We start from the raw sequence: 16,940 nt of genomic DNA on the forward strand, positions 1-16,940 counted from the left end.
AAGATAAGACCTGATTGCCAGTAATTTAAGGACAAGATCTTGAGTTTTCTTATATTATCCTCCATATTAGTGTGTTGCTGGGAATGAATGATATCACATATATACTGAGAGATACTACAGGAACTTTCAAATGTCCCTCATTTTACTTGTGTAATGTAATTGTAATGCCATTGTAATTCTTTGGACCAGCGCATATACTTCTAGGGCCTGTAAACTATGTTCAAACACTGATTACAAGTCAGAGTGGTTGAAGAGATTACAGCTTCTTGTAATGAATCTTGCTTTCCAATTTGGCAAATCAGCTTGGCTTGTGTAAGTTGGATTCCATGACTCTGATTTCTAGGGCACATAAGATCTCAGTGTTTCACTTCAGAATCCTATCAGTATGAACTGGGCTTTGTCTTTCTGCTTGCTGTTTTTCGCTTCTGTTCTATGTATAGATCAGAAAGCAGAACTAGCCTGCTTAAATATCTTTCTTTTTGATTTTGAATTAAAAAGAAAAATGGCAGTTGTGAGAGTCTTCTGGGGAGAATCAGGTTGCTTTTAACCAGTATTCTGAATCCGAGTATTTTCCCCCTGCCCCCTTCCTCTAGCAAATTGTTGAACATTGAGGGTCAATTGCTCAATGATACTTGTGCCCAGCTTTCCTCAGTCAATGGTAGCTAAAGATGCTAGGATATATTGAAAGTTTGGCTTTGGACAATTTATTATTAAGCATAATTGTCAGCTAACTCTTCAGGATATTAATTCAGACTACCCAAAACATGGGCCACCTTGCAGACAGATCAGTGTACAGTGATCTTGCAGGCTGAAATATATAACCTACTGGTGCTAGTTGTTCCCTTTTGTGAACAAATAGCTGTTGAATCTTTTTTTCTTGTGGGAGACGAGATATTTTTATAGCTGATTACTTTTAGCTGTTATACTATTATAAAGTGAGTAGAGTTATTATCTGAATGTTACAGGCTTTTTTTGGTTGCATGGTATACTGTGAATGTCTTAAAAGCTTGTGGGAGAGAAAAGGATATTGTGATATGTGCATGAAATAATAGGATAGAATTCAATGCTAATTTATTTTTTTTTCCTTTGTCTTGTAGAAGAGGAAGACGGTGTTTGGGAGAATGGACTTTCTTATGAATGTCGAACTCTGCTTTTCAAAGCTGTTCACAACCTGTTGGAGAGGTGTTTAATGAATCGGAATTTTGTACGCATTGGGAAATGGTTTGTCAAGCCTTATGAGAAAGATGAAAAACCTATAAACAAAAGGTAGGATGTCTTATTTTGCTTTATTGAAGAAGCTACAGGGTTTATTTAAGCTTCATGCTAGAATAAACATTTAATTAAGAGCACTCTTTATAGTTTGTTTGGGAACCTGGATCTCTGATCTTTCTTGGTTTTCTGCCTTTTTGGAGTTCTTCAAAACTTCCTTATGGTGAAAGGAAGTAATACTAAAGGTAGTAGGCAGTCTCTTCTGTACTGGTACTCATATACAGACCATGGACAATAGGGATGCTGGAAAAGAAGCTAGTCTTCTGGAAAGGAAGAAAAGGATAACTGTAGGAAGAGATACTTGCTGTTTGGACTTGCCAGTATAGTGTCTAGGACTAATTCTGATTGTAAATACTAAGACTCGCTCTTTGAGCAAGTAGGATCTAGAGAGCTATTTACAGGCACCACATGAGGTTTGAATAAATTGCGTCTTATGGGAGGTGTTGAGAAGAGAGTTTGAAATGTCAGCTCCTGGTCAGAAAGAAGGTTGTCTGGGAACACTGGTGTTAAAAGACTACATGTGGCCTCCGCGCTGAGGGGGAGGAGGGCAAGAGGAGAATTTTTGATCTGAATTGGAAGGACTTCTTCTCATGGTTCTAACGTGGTTTGACACGGTCTGTGTTGCCTAGCAATAAATAATGAAATGAATAAAAACTAGGTTAGCTGGAACAAGTTTAATCGCTGTTCCCAAATCAGCTTTTAAAATCCAAAGTAATTTAAAGCTTAGACGATGTTGGTTTTTTTTTTTGTGTGTGGAGTATTTTTTGTGTGTGTATATGTATGTGTTAAATCTTGCATGCAGGAAATTTTGAGATCAGTGGCTTGGCTTTTTGGGTGTGGAGTTGGCCATTGTTGGCATCTTCTGCAATAAATTTAAACTTGAAAGAAAATTAGAGCTGTTCTGTAGCAAAAGAAGCAGAAGCACATGTTTTGTGTGTGTTTCTATTAGTAGTTGTGAACTGCTGCTTTTAATTTATGTATAAACTTATCCTTTAGTTCTAGGCATCTCTTTCTCCACCCTGGTCGGGGCAAATGTTTCCTCTCTGGGGTGTCCTTGTCCATGCATTTCTTCTTGTGATGTTGCTATAAATTGATAGTAAAGAGTTTACTTTTAACTACTTAGGCCAATATTGTCTTGGCACGGTCTGGGCTTCCCTCATTTGAGGAACTGGTTTTCCAAATTGCCATTTGAAACTAGCATTAGTTATGGCATGGCATCTCTTACAGTAATTCTATAAAGCGCTCTGCAGCAGCTGCAAAAGCTGATGAAAGCTTTTAAAATAAAATAGCAGTGTTTGTTTAATTTGGAGACTGATTCTTTTTTTAAGAAGGTCAGAAGGTCAGCATGCTTGATGAAAATAACTGAAGGAATTGTGTGCTTACCCACACAACAACTCCATCATAAGTAGTCCAGAACCACTGCAAAAACGTGTAGAAAGATTAGATCTGTGTAAGACAACTTCATTGTAGAGAAATCTCTATGTTTCATATCAGATAGCTCAATACCACATGATATTCTGAGTACTGGCTTTTATGAAATAAAGCGAGGGGCATGGTTAACAGATGTGCATACTCATGGCATGTTTGGCTCATCCCTTCTAGGAATAACTAGAATTTGGATAATCTATACTCTCTGGGAAGTTAGGCTGAACTGTTCAGAGGTATCAATTCAGGCCTCTGCTGCTCCCAGCAACTTCCTGTGGGAGAAACCCAAATGATTGAAATAGGTGTTTTGTGATACCACCTCTGTAGCTGGAAAGTATGTCGCTCTGTGATTGAGGAGGAAATGTCAAGTGGAATGGTTTGAGTGGATTTTGCTCTCTTGTATAAATTGGAATACTCTTCTAGTCAAAGGGACTTTTCTGTCTTATCAAATGTTAAGCGTGACACTGCAGCAAACTCAACATAAAAGGACTTGCAGCCTGCCTAGAAAATGCTGTTAATGTTGCACCTCGGGTGCTAATATGTTTCTTACCAGACAACTGGTACTAAGGTTTAGTTTTTATTCTAGACAACTTTGGCATATTTTTCCTTCCTTAGCATCCATTTAATCAGCAAGACCTACACTAAGTTTATCTTTTTTTTTTTTTTTTGTAGATGTGGCTGGCTTAATTAAAAAATTAAAACAAACCACCACCAACCCCTCCCCACAAAGCTATTCTTCTCTTCATGATAATGGATGCACATATCTTAAGGATCAGAATGGTTTTGAAGCTATATTTTTGTCTTTTGGGCATTTTTATCATCTTTCAAGTAATAGGAATAGTAATATTCATAATGATATTTTCAAAAGCATGTCATACTAGCTTCTTGATGTAGGAAGAATAGAGTCTTTTTTGGAAGGCTTTCTTTTTCTTCCTCTGTTAGAAATATATGTATCACCCCAAAAAGTAGTGCTTCTCCTATGCAAAAGTGGCCACAGATAAATGTGGCAGGTATTGCATCTGTCATGGGGAATAAAGCATTTCTGTTCAGGAAGGTTGTAATTACTTCTCTGTATTGCTTGTGCTGATTAAATGTATATCGCATTATTAAGGAAGGAAAAAGTATATGTGACGGTGTTGGTATATTCTTAGTCATCCTTTCTTTCTTAGAAAACATTGAATAGTGGGAGAAATAGAGGAAGAAATTGCGTGTAGCCAAAAATAGGGATGTTTTGCCCCAGTCTCTGGTATCCCTGCATGAGTGTTGTCTTGCTTCATTTCAGACCTTGTTACTGTTACCTTTATTTCCTGTTTCATCCTGTGTTGCTACATATGCTTTGCTTTCTTTGGAACTGTTGTTTGCATTAACATTCAGAAACCCCCAGTATAGAATTTACGTGCCTATATAATTTAGAGGTACCTAGTACACTGGGATTATGAAGTCTGCCACCAGTCTGCTTCAGATCATAGTTTATACTACCCTGCACTTCAGGGCTTGGCCGGCCGCTATATATACTTGTTCTCTGTGTATTATAACTACAGGTTTTGATAAGGTTGGTTGTCCTTGCTGGCAATCTTTAGTTTCAAAGACTTTGATTAGAGACCGAGTAATCGGTTCTCTTGGTGGTGGAGGTAACTTCTTAACATGTGCTTTCTGGAGCTATGGTTGAGCAATGTGCAGGACCTTAGTCCTGCTTTTTCCCTTTCCTTCTCTTCGAAGGATGTGCAAATAGAGCTATTTATTTCATTTGAAGCTGATCCCATCTGGATTTTTCTGAGTTCTGTTTGAAAGCATGTAGTTCCAGAATGTGAGATTTTCTGTTATTTGGTCTCCAAACAATAGAAGTCAGTTGTGTTGCACTTTTTGTATGTATATGGTAGTGCAACAGGCATAAGGCTGTGATTTCTAATAGGTGTTTGGCTGTGATGACAGATCCTCAGACAGCTGTGGCTTCCTGTCGCTGTTATTTTTCCTCCTTGTATAAGGTTATATTAAAAGGAAAAAAATATATCCCTTTCATCATTGTGTTGCATATGTTTTAATTTTAAAAGAACAGTCCTTAATGTTCATAAACGGATGCCATTGTGGCATGTGAATAGATGACCAAGAAAGTAAGAATTAGATAGTTTTAAGTGTTCACTGTTTAATTACATTTAATCATGTGACTCCTCAAACTAACTTTAGTAAACTAACATCATATTATTGTTTAATATCTCTTAAAAATTTTGCTACGGAAAAAGTAAAAACCTCAGATGTTTGCATTATGCAGTCACGTGCTGCATGTTGAAAAAGCTGCAAGGTAATAACCATGACCTGCTCTTCCCTCCCTCCCCCTACGTCTCCCCAGTCTAAAACCAGCATTCAGAAAAGTGAGACAGTCATGTATTTGGTGAAATTTGATCTGTTAGAACAAGTCATGATTACCATGCCTGAGGAAACTGTCTGAGGTTTTCAAGTATGCTAGTTCCACTTCTGTTTATAGATAGGGTAGGAACGGAGTAGCTAACTCCCTGAAGTGTGTGTGGTGGGTTTTTTGTCGTCGCTCGTTTGTAAGTAGGCAATTTTCAGTTTTCAGGAATGGGTAATGGGGGTCAGCAGGAGAACAACAGTAGAATAAAAGACTAAAGAGAAGGTTTTGCTAATGGTCATAGTTGTAACCAAACAGGAAAAAAAAAAAAAAATCATTGCCTCGGTATTGGTCACAACCTTTTTCAGTCACTTAAGGCAAGGTAGATTACAGAAGCTCAATAATGCGGTTTAAATGACTGCATATTAAATTAAAAAGTTTGACAAATAGGAATGTCATTCTCTCTTCTCCTTTCCAACCTATTGTGTTGTTATTGCCATGTTCAGAAATACAGTTGTATATGCTTTATTAAAAAATACACCCTATAAATGTATGAGACAGAATTTGTGGTCTGCTGCATCTGATTGTCTGTCTACCTCTTCTGGTTAGACTGCTCAAGTAACAGCCTTTGGATGAGACTTTTCCTCTTGCCAACTGGATGCTAAAATAGTAGTGTATACCTGGAACAAATATGATTAGGAAACTTGTCAGATTAAACACTATTTTAGATACAGTTCCTTAATGAAGATTAAATCTGATACTCCTAATGAAACAAAAGTATCAAGTGCTTATGTGGAGGATATCTTGTGAAGTTTTGGTAATAAGTACAACTTGCTAGACACAATTGAAATATTAGTAAGCAAATAATTGAGTAATCCTGATTTTGTGGGAGGATCTGATAGACACCTGAAAATCTAGATTACTAAAAGCTACTATACTACGTGTATGGTTGTTTTGGGTTTTTTCCATGTAAATAGGAACTAATGTAACCAATTGCAGTGGGTGGCAAACCAGAACTTGTGCCTGACAAGTTCATTTAAAAAACAAAACACAAAAAAAAAACCCAGAAAAAAACACCACACACCCAAAATAAATAAAAAAAACCCAAACCACCCAAAAACCCACTTGGAAAATCATAAGTGATAAGCTTATCATAGCTTACAAAATGAAACTTGCTGCACAGGTTTCACAAGTAATGCTGTTTAACGTTAGTCTGAATACAGGACTTTAAAATGTCAGCCCACTGTTCTTTTATTTTTTTCCTGGAAATACTATTTTAGCTACCTGATGTAAATAATAAGTATATGACTTCATGGGAAATGACTGCTGAAAAATATTCTAGATATAAATTTGGGTTTATTATAAGCCTTTGTACATGTAGTTATCTTGATTGAAGGTGTGCTTATCATAGTTCTGAATATATATGTGGGGGGAGGGGAGGGTTGGCCTCATCTTGCTGGGAGGAAGAGGTAAAACTAGTCACAATGGAGTGATTCCTGAGTTTGGTGCAAGTGTGTTGGCAGATCTGCAGTAATGAATGGCTGTGGCTGCAGTGGGGGGGTGGTGGTGGTGGTGGTTTTTTGTTTGTTTTTTTGTTTGTTTGGTTGGGGTTTTTTTGTTTGTTTGTTTTTCACTTGGGCCATGAAAATGATCTTGCTGCCTACTTCAGAAATGTTTGTATTGGTAATGTAACAGCATGAATGAGATCAGCTGTGGTCTGTTTGGTCTTCGCTGCCCTTAAGACAAAGGGAATGCTATGCTTTTGGTCCTGACCCCACATTTCTGCATTCTCCCCCTCTGTTTGGCTACCTGTTTCCCATGGGTCCCCTTTCCAGGGGAACGGAGTGGTTTGCTTCTTGATCCCTCTAGAATGATGCTGTGAATTATTATTAAGGAACAGAATGAGGAGATTTCTGGGTGCTAAATCCCAAAAACCTCTTCGTACTTGAGAGAGTTAACTATACAAGAGCAATGTGTAGCCACAGGTTTTGCATTTATTTCTATATATTTAATGAAACCTTAATAGCTGAAACTACAGGGCTCTTCCTTGATGCTGTTGGAGTATTTTCTATTAAGTCTGCTCAACTCTTTTTGCAGTGTAAATTTCCTCCCTGTGTTAATCTTTAAATCAAACAATGTCAACATTTTTTTACAACAGCTCTAATGAGGCTGTTCTGGCATCATGTACGGGCAGGAGAGCAGGTGATGTTTTTCCTTTTACTGTAGACAGCTGGAATTGAGAGCTGCTGTAAGTAGGACAGTGCAGGATAAACAGCAGGAGCTGAGAGCATTGATCACATGATTGTCTCTTTGGAATATTGGGTTGCTACAGAGACTACAAGCAGACAAATTTAGCACTTTACATCACAAAGCAGTTTTCTCTTATTTAGCTTAAGTTACAGTGGTAGTTGGTTCATCAGAAAAATTGAAAAATTATATGGCTCTTGGTTTTTAGGTTGCAACAATAAATCTATGCTCTTTTTGTTCACTGAACAATAAGATAGTACAAAAACCATACAGATACTTCAGATTTTGTTAAATGAAAATTTTATAATGCATTTCAATTTTGAACTTTGAAAAAATCTGGCTTAACAAGATGTTTGTAAATGTTTCAGAATGGGAAAGAGCAATACATTGAAAGCTGTTATGCTGTCTTTGAAATAGAGTAATGTCTAGCTATTATCCATTTTCCAAATATGTTCAGGATTCTTATTCTTTATAGCACACCTATATTTCATTGTGAAAGTTCAAGTTCAGGTAACTGAGATTTGCATCCTCAATAATTAAAGGATGCTAAAATACAAGATGACAGGTTTATTAATCTCATTTGAATTCTCAAATACAGGAATATGTGCAAACTCCTTTTGTAGTATTGCTTATAGTTGTTGTATCTGGAGAAATATATACTTTTTAAGTGTATATGTGTATATATAAACTTCTATTGCATTCTGAAAAAATCAGTTCTGCTTCTTTGTAAGATGTCATGCTATAGTTCTAGTGTACAAAAATAAAATTGTTTTTTGTTTCAACCTTGTTTTTATTGGGATGAAGCTAAGCTCATTAATAATGAAGTTAATTTAAAAATGTGGAAGTCTTTAAGGTGAATATGATTTATTCTGGAATACAGGTCACTTGCTACATTTGTATTTGTTTTAGTGCACGTAACTTGTTTATGGAATAAATAAACATTTTTAACTCGCAGGTCTAACTAAAATCAAAACATTCTCAGCTATGTGAAAAATATTTTGGAGAGCCTTTTGACAGTAGTCATTAATGATGTGCTTTGAACTGGAAGATTTTTTTCTACTTTGCTATTAGCTATGTTTTTTGCTTTGTGTTATCATCAAAATCAGCTTTCTGCTATATTTACCTTCATGACCATAGGCAGTTACTCAGAGATGCTTAGAAGAATGTCTGCTGTTCCATCTTTTTGTCAGTAGTTAAAGAAGCATCTGTATTTTGAGATCTTATTACTTCATGTTAAGATACAGAATATGTAACTTGCTAGAAAATGTAGATGTGCATTTGTTTAGATTTCTTTCCACTTTCACATTAAGGATATTAATGCCACTGAGTCTGCGTGAAGTGCAGATCTTGTGATGGGGCTGATACAAACTCTGATGTTAGAGGAACTTGTAGCCAAGGGCAAGAAAGGCATGTTTGTGAATTGATTAATGATGATTCAAACTGTTATCATAAAAAGTAGTACTGCAATGTAATGAGTATGTATGATAGCATGCCCTTCTTAGAGAACTCGGAACTAATTTCTCTTATCCTCTATTTCCCTCAGCCCTCAGTGCTTAAAAAGCAAAACATACACCCCACCACCCCACCCCCCGACCCCTCCCCAGTAACTAAAACAAAACCAAAGAAAGCTTCGATTTAGTAATTGAAAAAATTTGTGTACTTGGCTTGTGGTTTGTTGTTTGTTTTGTTTTTTTTTTTCTTCTTTCATTTCTTAAGTCAAGAAAACTCAAATGTTTTTCCTGGCAATTATTTTTGGTACTGCATTAATATAACCATCTGATTTTAGTATTTTACTTATTTCATATTTTGCATATTACAGCAAATGCCTACTTAACTTCCTGCTCCCTTATAATCTGAATTAAGGTTGTGGAGTTTCATGATTCAGGTTTGTGGATGGTGAGTGGAAATTAAAGATGCCATGTTTAAAATAAGATTGGTTGTTGAAGCAGCATAGGTGTGAAGGCGGCTGTATAGAAATTTTCTCTTCATTAGTGCATTGCGGTGTTGTGGCTATACCTGGAAGATGTATATAGTCACAAAGAACTATTCTGAACGAGCACTTACAAAGAAAAAGGTGGTAGATGGGTTTTCTTGAGGGACTTGCTTCTGCTTTTCTTCTGTTAGCTCAGAAAGCCTCAAGTGGCTTGGCAGTTTCACTCTTTCTTCTCCATGATGAAAAGCCCTAGAGGGTTGCCTTACAAAGAACAAAGCGTATAGTGTAATCTATCATAGAATAGAGGACGATGTAATGCATGTTGAGCATGTGGTCAGGTGTGTAATTTCTCTAAGACTTATTCTTTGGCAGTTACGTTTTGTTTTCTATCCTATGCTGGTTGCTATAGTGTTGTCTCTCAACCTGGTTAAAGGAAAAAGAAAAAGCAACAAACAAATGACTGAATATGAAGGGTCTTAGGGCTTCATGGTGGGTGTGGGTGTGTGTCACCTTGAAACTTCTGTTCTATTTAAATTTTTATTCCCAAAAGACCCTATTTAATTCTAAGACTGTGTTCTTCAGCCCAAGAATTTACTATAGGCAACTGTCACCTTTTTAAAAAGGAACTTCTTTGATACTTTAAATTTATTTAAGTGGCATACCAAAGTAGTCTGTAATGAAGAATGACTATTTGGAGATGCTTCTATTTGGGCAGCTATGATGCATCAGCTGGGAACTCTCAGCTCCATTGCTGCCACTGATAATTGTTGTCAGCCAGTCATGATATATTGATTCTTGGTCGAAATGCCCTGAAGGATTCTGGGTGCTGGCCAGTATGTACCAATTTTTGGCAAATATTTTATAACAGTCTGAAATACTGATGCATGGTAATTAGAGACTTAAAACTGTAGCTGATGTGTTTGTGCTTCTAAACAAGGTGTGTTCTACCCCATTGAAAGGGAAATAGTAAAATCCTAATTGTGACAGCCACTAGTTCTGGGACAGTAATCTTGCTTTGTAATGTCCATTTTCCTCATCTAGGAAATGGGAGTAGAAAGTACATAGTTTGTAAGGATACGGTAAATATTTTGGCAGGGTTGGCAGTGCTTTGACTTGGTAAGCCAATCTTGGTTCAACTCAGAAGTAATTTACAAAGACAATCTAGGAAAATATGAGATGGTAATTATAAAACAAACAAACAAAATCCTCTCTTTCAGTTGAAACGTTTGGATGCTTTTTTGAATTTACTACTGAATGTACCATAGGGTGTTTTAGTTGGAGATTTCCTTGTTGCTTCTGATGTTGCAGTCTCCTTACCTTTCAGCTGTAGTGTGGTGCTGATTGGAAGTATGCAATCTAGTGAAGTGTGGATTAGTGAGGTTCTAATGCAGCTAATGTTTGTGAAGCACTTTGAAGATACAAAGCTCTATGTAAGTACTAATGTGGAGGAGAAAAACAGACCTAATTACCTTCTTATCAAGAAGGTATTTTCAGATTTGCTAACGGAGATGTAGAAACCTCATGTATATGTAAATTTTAGTGTGCTTTCCCCTCCTAACCTTCAATTTCTCTTAAAAAGGTAGAAGTAGAAATTACATTGAAATTGTCAACATCAGTTTCTGTTTCTTTTCACATAGAATCATAATACTTTGTCTCTGAAACTAAAACATCTTTGTTTTATATGACTACAGTGAAGAGGGAGCATGGGGGAATAAAAAAATGGGTTTTATACAAATGTATTTTAATGGAGCATAGGTGAGGACTGAAGATTGCTTAAAATAGCATTACTTCCAACGAGTGTCTTTTTTTTTTTTTTTTAATTTAATTTATTTTATTTTTAAAGTTGCTTTCAGTATTGGAACTCATTCTGACTGAATTCTGGTGCGTTCAGATGAAAAATCATAAAGAATGCTCATTCTCATGACAGTTCATAACATCTATATTCAGAGATCAGTTGGAAACTGGATTATTGATATTTAAGGTCTGTGATTAGGACTTAAGTTAATTAGAAATATTAGAAATATTAATGGAGTAATTCAGGGTCAGGCAAGAAAGTGAGGGTTTTGGGAGGACTAGGATTTTGTTTTCAGAATTTTCTGATAAAATTCTGTCCTCTGCTCTTACATCTTATGTATGCACATACAATAATACCTGATCATAATTGTAAAAGTACAAAAAAAAAGGGGGGGGGCCCGAGGGGGACATCAATACTAGCCAATACTAGCTTTAAAACAAGCTATTATTTTTTTTTCTGTATCTGCACCTTAAGGACTTCACTGATTCTCTCTGCGTGCAGGACAAAAGTTCTGAGCATTGAGCTATAGGTATATTTTTTATATTTCAGTCATGAGATGCTCTGCACAAATTATCTAGTGATCTTCTGAGCTACTTAAAAAAAAAAAAAAAGTCTGCAAATAAAAGCATAGGATGAACTCTGCGTTAGCAGGCAGGAAACCACCAGCTTGCTTTCTGTTATTGTGTCCTTGACTGAATTATGAAAGTAATTTGCCTGTTTACCCCAAAGTGATAAGTAGGTAAATTTTTTTCCTTGTTTAGGATTTTTGGCTCTGAGGTGAGTTATTGAGAATAGGAGAGAAAGACTTAGAGAAATGGTGGAGGGATATATATATATATATATATATTTTTTTTTTTTTTTTAATAGGTTATGGTAAGGCATGAGAAGATTCCTCCTAAACTGAGGTTGAGGCGGCGTTGTGTATTAGCAATCAATCTCTGGTAACATAAGGAATTTGAGAATGTACAAATGTATTAATTAAAAAAAATAGTACTAAGCATGTGTGTTTATAGAGTTTCTTGCTAAGTCCGTAAAACAGTGTATGTAGAGGCATCCAGTAACTTAAAGCTCTGGTTCTTTGTTTTCCTTCCTCCTTTTTTCCACTCCCCTTGCAAAGACCTTCAGTATGGTTTTGGGTTTTGTTTTTTTTTGTTGTTGTTTTTTGTTTGTTTGTTTTTTGTTTTGTTTTTAATTAGGATTCTTCATTGTATTTCTTGTGATTATTTCACATATATTGGTATTTCCTACAGTTTTGTAACCTAACAGAAATGGTGATGTTAAATGCGAAGAAACAGTTTCTGAGCATGACTAGCTAGGAAGAAATTTAATGATGTTTGAGTACATAAAGTGTTAGTTTTGCTTTTCATGTTAACCTTTAGTTTAAAGAAGACTGGTGTTTTCAGGAGATACTTTGTGCACCATGTGGAAATCTTTACCTTAGCTTGAGTTTAAGGACAGCACTGTTTTTACTATGTATTTCTACTGTGAAACAACATTATTCTATTGTGCGTAAAATGACTTTGCTGCACCTCTGAAAGTACTGAAACAAATACCGAGGTGGTTGCATCATTTTGCTGTGTAACACTTAAATTTATAGGCAGAATTAGTGAAAATTTTATAATGTTTCGGTTTTCTACAATGAATTGTATCATAGCAGATCTGCTCGCCCTGCCGTACAAGTAGTGTGCCTGCAGCTTGCATGCCAAAGCTGGTTGAATGGTGTCAGTGACAACAATGGCTACTCTCTTACCTTATTATTTTGTTGGAAGCTTCTCCCCTGCTGAGTGGGGGGAGAAAAGAGTCCTAATTTGGGGTTTTTTTTGGATTTGGCTTTTACATGATGACCTTGAATTTTCCCTGCTACTTCTTAGGACTAGTTTTGCAGTGTAATGAGTTGAAATGCTTCTGTTATCATGCTGATGATTCTCTTTGTCTTGGTTTATTTGAATTCCATCAGATTATGCTACAATTGTCTGCCCTTTATCTGTGTAATAATGTGTTTACAGGAGGCGTGGCTTAATTGCATTTAAAGTGTATTTAAAGAATATGTGCTTTTATTTTTAAACTTTGCCAAGCTTCTAAATTGTTATCTGTCACTCAGAACCAAGAACACTATCCGCTCTTTCACCTTAAACCATCCAATACAATTTTAAAATAAAATAAAACTTGAAAATCGGTCTTCAACTGTTTGCATAAGGATTAAAGTTTAATCAGATTTCCATATAGGAATTTAGTGCTGTTTGCTAACCATGTGACTTCACTTGAACTTGAAATCATCAACAAGATGCTTAGCTCCATCATCACTGCATTCTGGAAACTAACTTTACTGGGGTTCCTGAGCAGTGTGTTACTTATCTGCAGGGAGTATTCCGCCCAGAGTTGGATTACTGAAACAGTTGTGCTACATAGCTTTCAACGAATAATGGTAATTCACTCGTATGGCTGAATGCTGGCTTTTTTTATTCCTAAAACACAGTTAAAATGGAACAGCAGATCAGCATACCACTGCAGACTTGATGCACCTTGAAAACTGTTATGCTTCAGTCAAGGCCAGCCACTTAGGGCAGTTCCTCACTGAGTTCACTTCATGGTCTGCTTTAAGTTACTGTAATAAAAAATGTGCTGCGTTTCCTGTTCCTCCTTGAACGGTTTGTGGGTTCTCTCATCCTTGAAGTTTTAGGTCCCTAATTTTAAATCTGCTGTTAGGCAAAGCCATGTATTTAACACTGTAGCCTTTCTTCTCATTGTAGTGACTACCCTGGTGGTTGCTGTTTGAATCTTTGGGGTGAGACTCGGTGAACCGATTTATCTCTGTTTTCATAGATTGAACAGACTATGCCGATTCCAGAAACTTTTTTTTTTTTTCATTACTGTTTACTGTCCCACCATCTACCTGCTGGTGGAGGAAAGAAACATCTTGGAAATGACACTGAAGATGTATCTAGTGGTGGTTGGTTAAAATGCAACCTCTGTCGAGGTTGCATTTTAATAGGTTGCTCAGATGCTTGGAGTTTGTCAGTTCTTCATGCTCTGGAGCTCCGTTTATATCTTTTTCAGGAACACAAAACTTGCTTTGTGTTCTCATGCTGTAGACTAAGAAATGCAAGCATTTCATGAGGTCAGAGAGCATGCATGCGATCCTGGGCATTAGTTGATTTGGTCTAATTTTATTTTGGGGGGACATGTTGTTTGGGGGGTGTTGCGTTCATACAGTCTTTTTAGGCTACGGTAGTTCATGGAGTGTCTTTTTCCATCTGACCTTGCAAAAAATGCCCTAGTATTTTGACTGACTTTGATTTAGTCTGTTTCCCTTGATTTGTGTGGTGTTTTTTGTTGTTGTTGTTGTTGTTGTTGTTTTGGTTTTGTTTTTTCTTTTCCTAAGACCGAGCAGGTTCTTGATGCTACCCTCCTTACAGAGAAGGACTTATTTTCTGTTCAGTAGTTTATGAAGTACTTTTAAGGTTCTCCTTGACTTTCATTCTTCTGTTACTGAGATGGTGGATCTAATTTAATGTCCAATGTGAATAGCATCTTCTTGCTTTTAAACATCTGTTCTTTTCCTGTGGGAGTGTATTAGTCTGGCAGACACTTGAGATGACTTGTAGCTAATATAACTGAAAATTACTGTGCCTGTTAAACTTCTTTAGAAAAAAAAAAAAAGTTTTTTTCAGATGGAACTGGGTATGAAGATGTACCACTTCTGCAGCATCCTGGCAGGGATCTGCTTTTTTGGCCTTCCTGCTCTATTCCTGCCCTTTAATTAAAATTGGTAGAATATATTTCACATAAACCACTGAATTTATTTAGATACAACATAAAATATTTTGATAGTTATACTTGCAGGGATTTATCTATATTTTCATAACAAAACAACAACTAGCAAAGCTGCAAAAATTGGAAAGTCTCTGAAGCATGATCTTGGGAGGTAGAAGATTTCATGGAGTTGCTGACTGGTAACTATGTACAGCACTGTGAAAACAGCATTTAATTCAGAGTTATATGAAGGAGATGTTTATTGTTGGGGCGTTTTCTGCTGTACAGGACTTTATTTTTTTTCTAAAACACTCTGGACTGAGAGAAGCTATCAGTGAAGCACCTAGATAGTATACATTGATACTTGCTTTAATGACTTTAACAGTGACTTAAGCTTTGGCTTTTTTTTTTAATGGATTGTATCTTCCCTTTTGTGTGTAGGTATGGGATTTCATTTTTAGTTACTTGATTGGCTTCAGGAGCATGAAGATAAGATTCAGTTTTAAAAAACAAACAAAACACTTCTCAAAGCTGCTGGCATTCTTCTTCCTGCTTTTAAAGTGACTTGTTGGCTAATATTAAATATAAATCTTAAAATATAAATTCTGCTTAGTGGATCTGTGACAGGAGAACCTAGATATGACCTCACTAAAATTCATATATGTTCAGAAATATTTTTATAGATTTTTAAATAAATATGTAAGATATAGAATTATTAAGTTACAGTTTTCTTTGTCTTGCAAAAAAGTGGTGTTTTTAAATTTCCTCCAGACCTCAAAATGTAAAGCATCAGTCTAAAGAGATTGAAACTTAGTATCTGTTGTTTTCTAACTGATTGATCTTTGGTTTTGTCCCTAATGATGGAATGCTTTGTAAATGCTCCATGGGAACATGTATTTAGCATTTTCTTGCTATTTAGATAGAAGGAATTTTTGATTAATGAATATTTTGGGAGGAAATGCCTTCAAACTAGTGAAAATGCCATTAACTCATTTTTAGCTCTACACTTAGGAATTTTTTTTTTTTTTCTCCCCTCCATGCCCTGCACCCTCCCCACTTCTCTTTCGCCAGCGAGCACTTGTCCTGCTCATTCACCTTCTTCTTGCATGGAGATAGCAATGTTTGCACCAGTGTGGAAATCAGTCAGCATCAACCTGTGTACCTGCTTAGTGAAGAACACCTCACTCTCGCCCAGCAGTCTAACAGCCCTTTTCAAGGTAGGTTTTGCCAGTCAGTAGCAAGTATTAAAATGAATGAATCCTTTGAGTTGCTCAGAATGAGGACTTCTGGCAAAGACTGGAAGCAGGAGCAGAGGCATTATCTGTTTTGTATTGATTACGCATTCTCCCCAAATGCCCACTGTCTTGACATAGTCAGAAGCCAGTTGGTGTGTCTCAGCTCTTCTGCAAGTGGATGATTTCCATATTCATCTCTTGGCATGTAGCCAAATAATTTGTCTTCACAACAAAATAAACTTAATTTCCAAGTACTGTCCTAGTGGTGACTTAAAGCTTGTTGAAAAAGCAAAATATTTATAACCTTCATGCACCTTTATCAACCCCTCTTTTAGAAATCCATTTCTGATTCAATGTACTTAACCTATTCACTCCCCCTACCCCTTTTTATTTGGCTCTTCATTGCCTGTAAACTCCTTTGGTTCCACCAGCAGATGCAGGGTATGCTCTCGAAGACAAAGGAGTGATGGGGCCTGAGTCTGGTTAGTGGGCTGTTTGATCATTCTCTCTTAGACACACTTGTGTTGGCAATAGAAATCAGTTCTCCTGCATGACCACACACTGCCCTTGTTTATTAATGCTCAGTGTCCAAACTTGCTTTTTTTTTTGAATGCAATTTAACAGCAGCTGTGCTTTCCTAATGTGAACAAGACTAAACATGAAACAGATTACTTCCCTCAATATACATTGTTGTTGTAACTGTACCAAGCAGAATGAAAGGATGAGGAAACACCGTAACTCTGTCAGAATTTGAAATAGTGTTTCTTTGTCCTACCTGTATGTTAGAGACATCCTTGCTAGCCAAGATGAAAACTTGCCTGTTGCTTGTTTAAATAGATTAACTTGTAAATGTTATTGTGGTACCTTGATTCTTACAGTACACATACATTTAACAATGTGTACCTATTACCAACAACTTGTGCAGTATAGTAAAAT

At 36.4% G+C, this 16,940-nt stretch overlaps 1 protein-coding gene across 3 annotated transcripts in view; it reads left to right on the forward strand.

Annotated features, from left to right (window-relative positions):
* Nucleotides 1-16,940, forward strand: part of MED13 (mediator complex subunit 13) — a 59,864-nt gene that overhangs the window by 12,367 nt on the left and 30,557 nt on the right. Inside the window, exons 3-5 of one of the 3 annotated variants that reach the window (XM_075032941.1) lie at nt 1,098-1,266; nt 15,841-15,986; nt 16,436-16,486. In XM_075032941.1, the coding sequence (XP_074889042.1) occupies nt 1,098-1,266; nt 15,841-15,986; nt 16,436-16,486 (366 nt within the window). The remainder of the gene's footprint in view (nt 1-1,097; nt 1,267-15,840; nt 15,987-16,435; nt 16,487-16,940) is intronic. The other 2 variants (XM_075032942.1, XM_075032943.1) reach the window with 2 other exon arrangements.

The sequence above is a fragment of the Buteo buteo genome, chromosome 7 (genome assembly GCF_964188355.1).
Source record: "Buteo buteo chromosome 7, bButBut1.hap1.1, whole genome shotgun sequence".
NCBI lineage: Eukaryota > Metazoa > Chordata > Aves > Accipitriformes > Accipitridae > Buteo > Buteo buteo.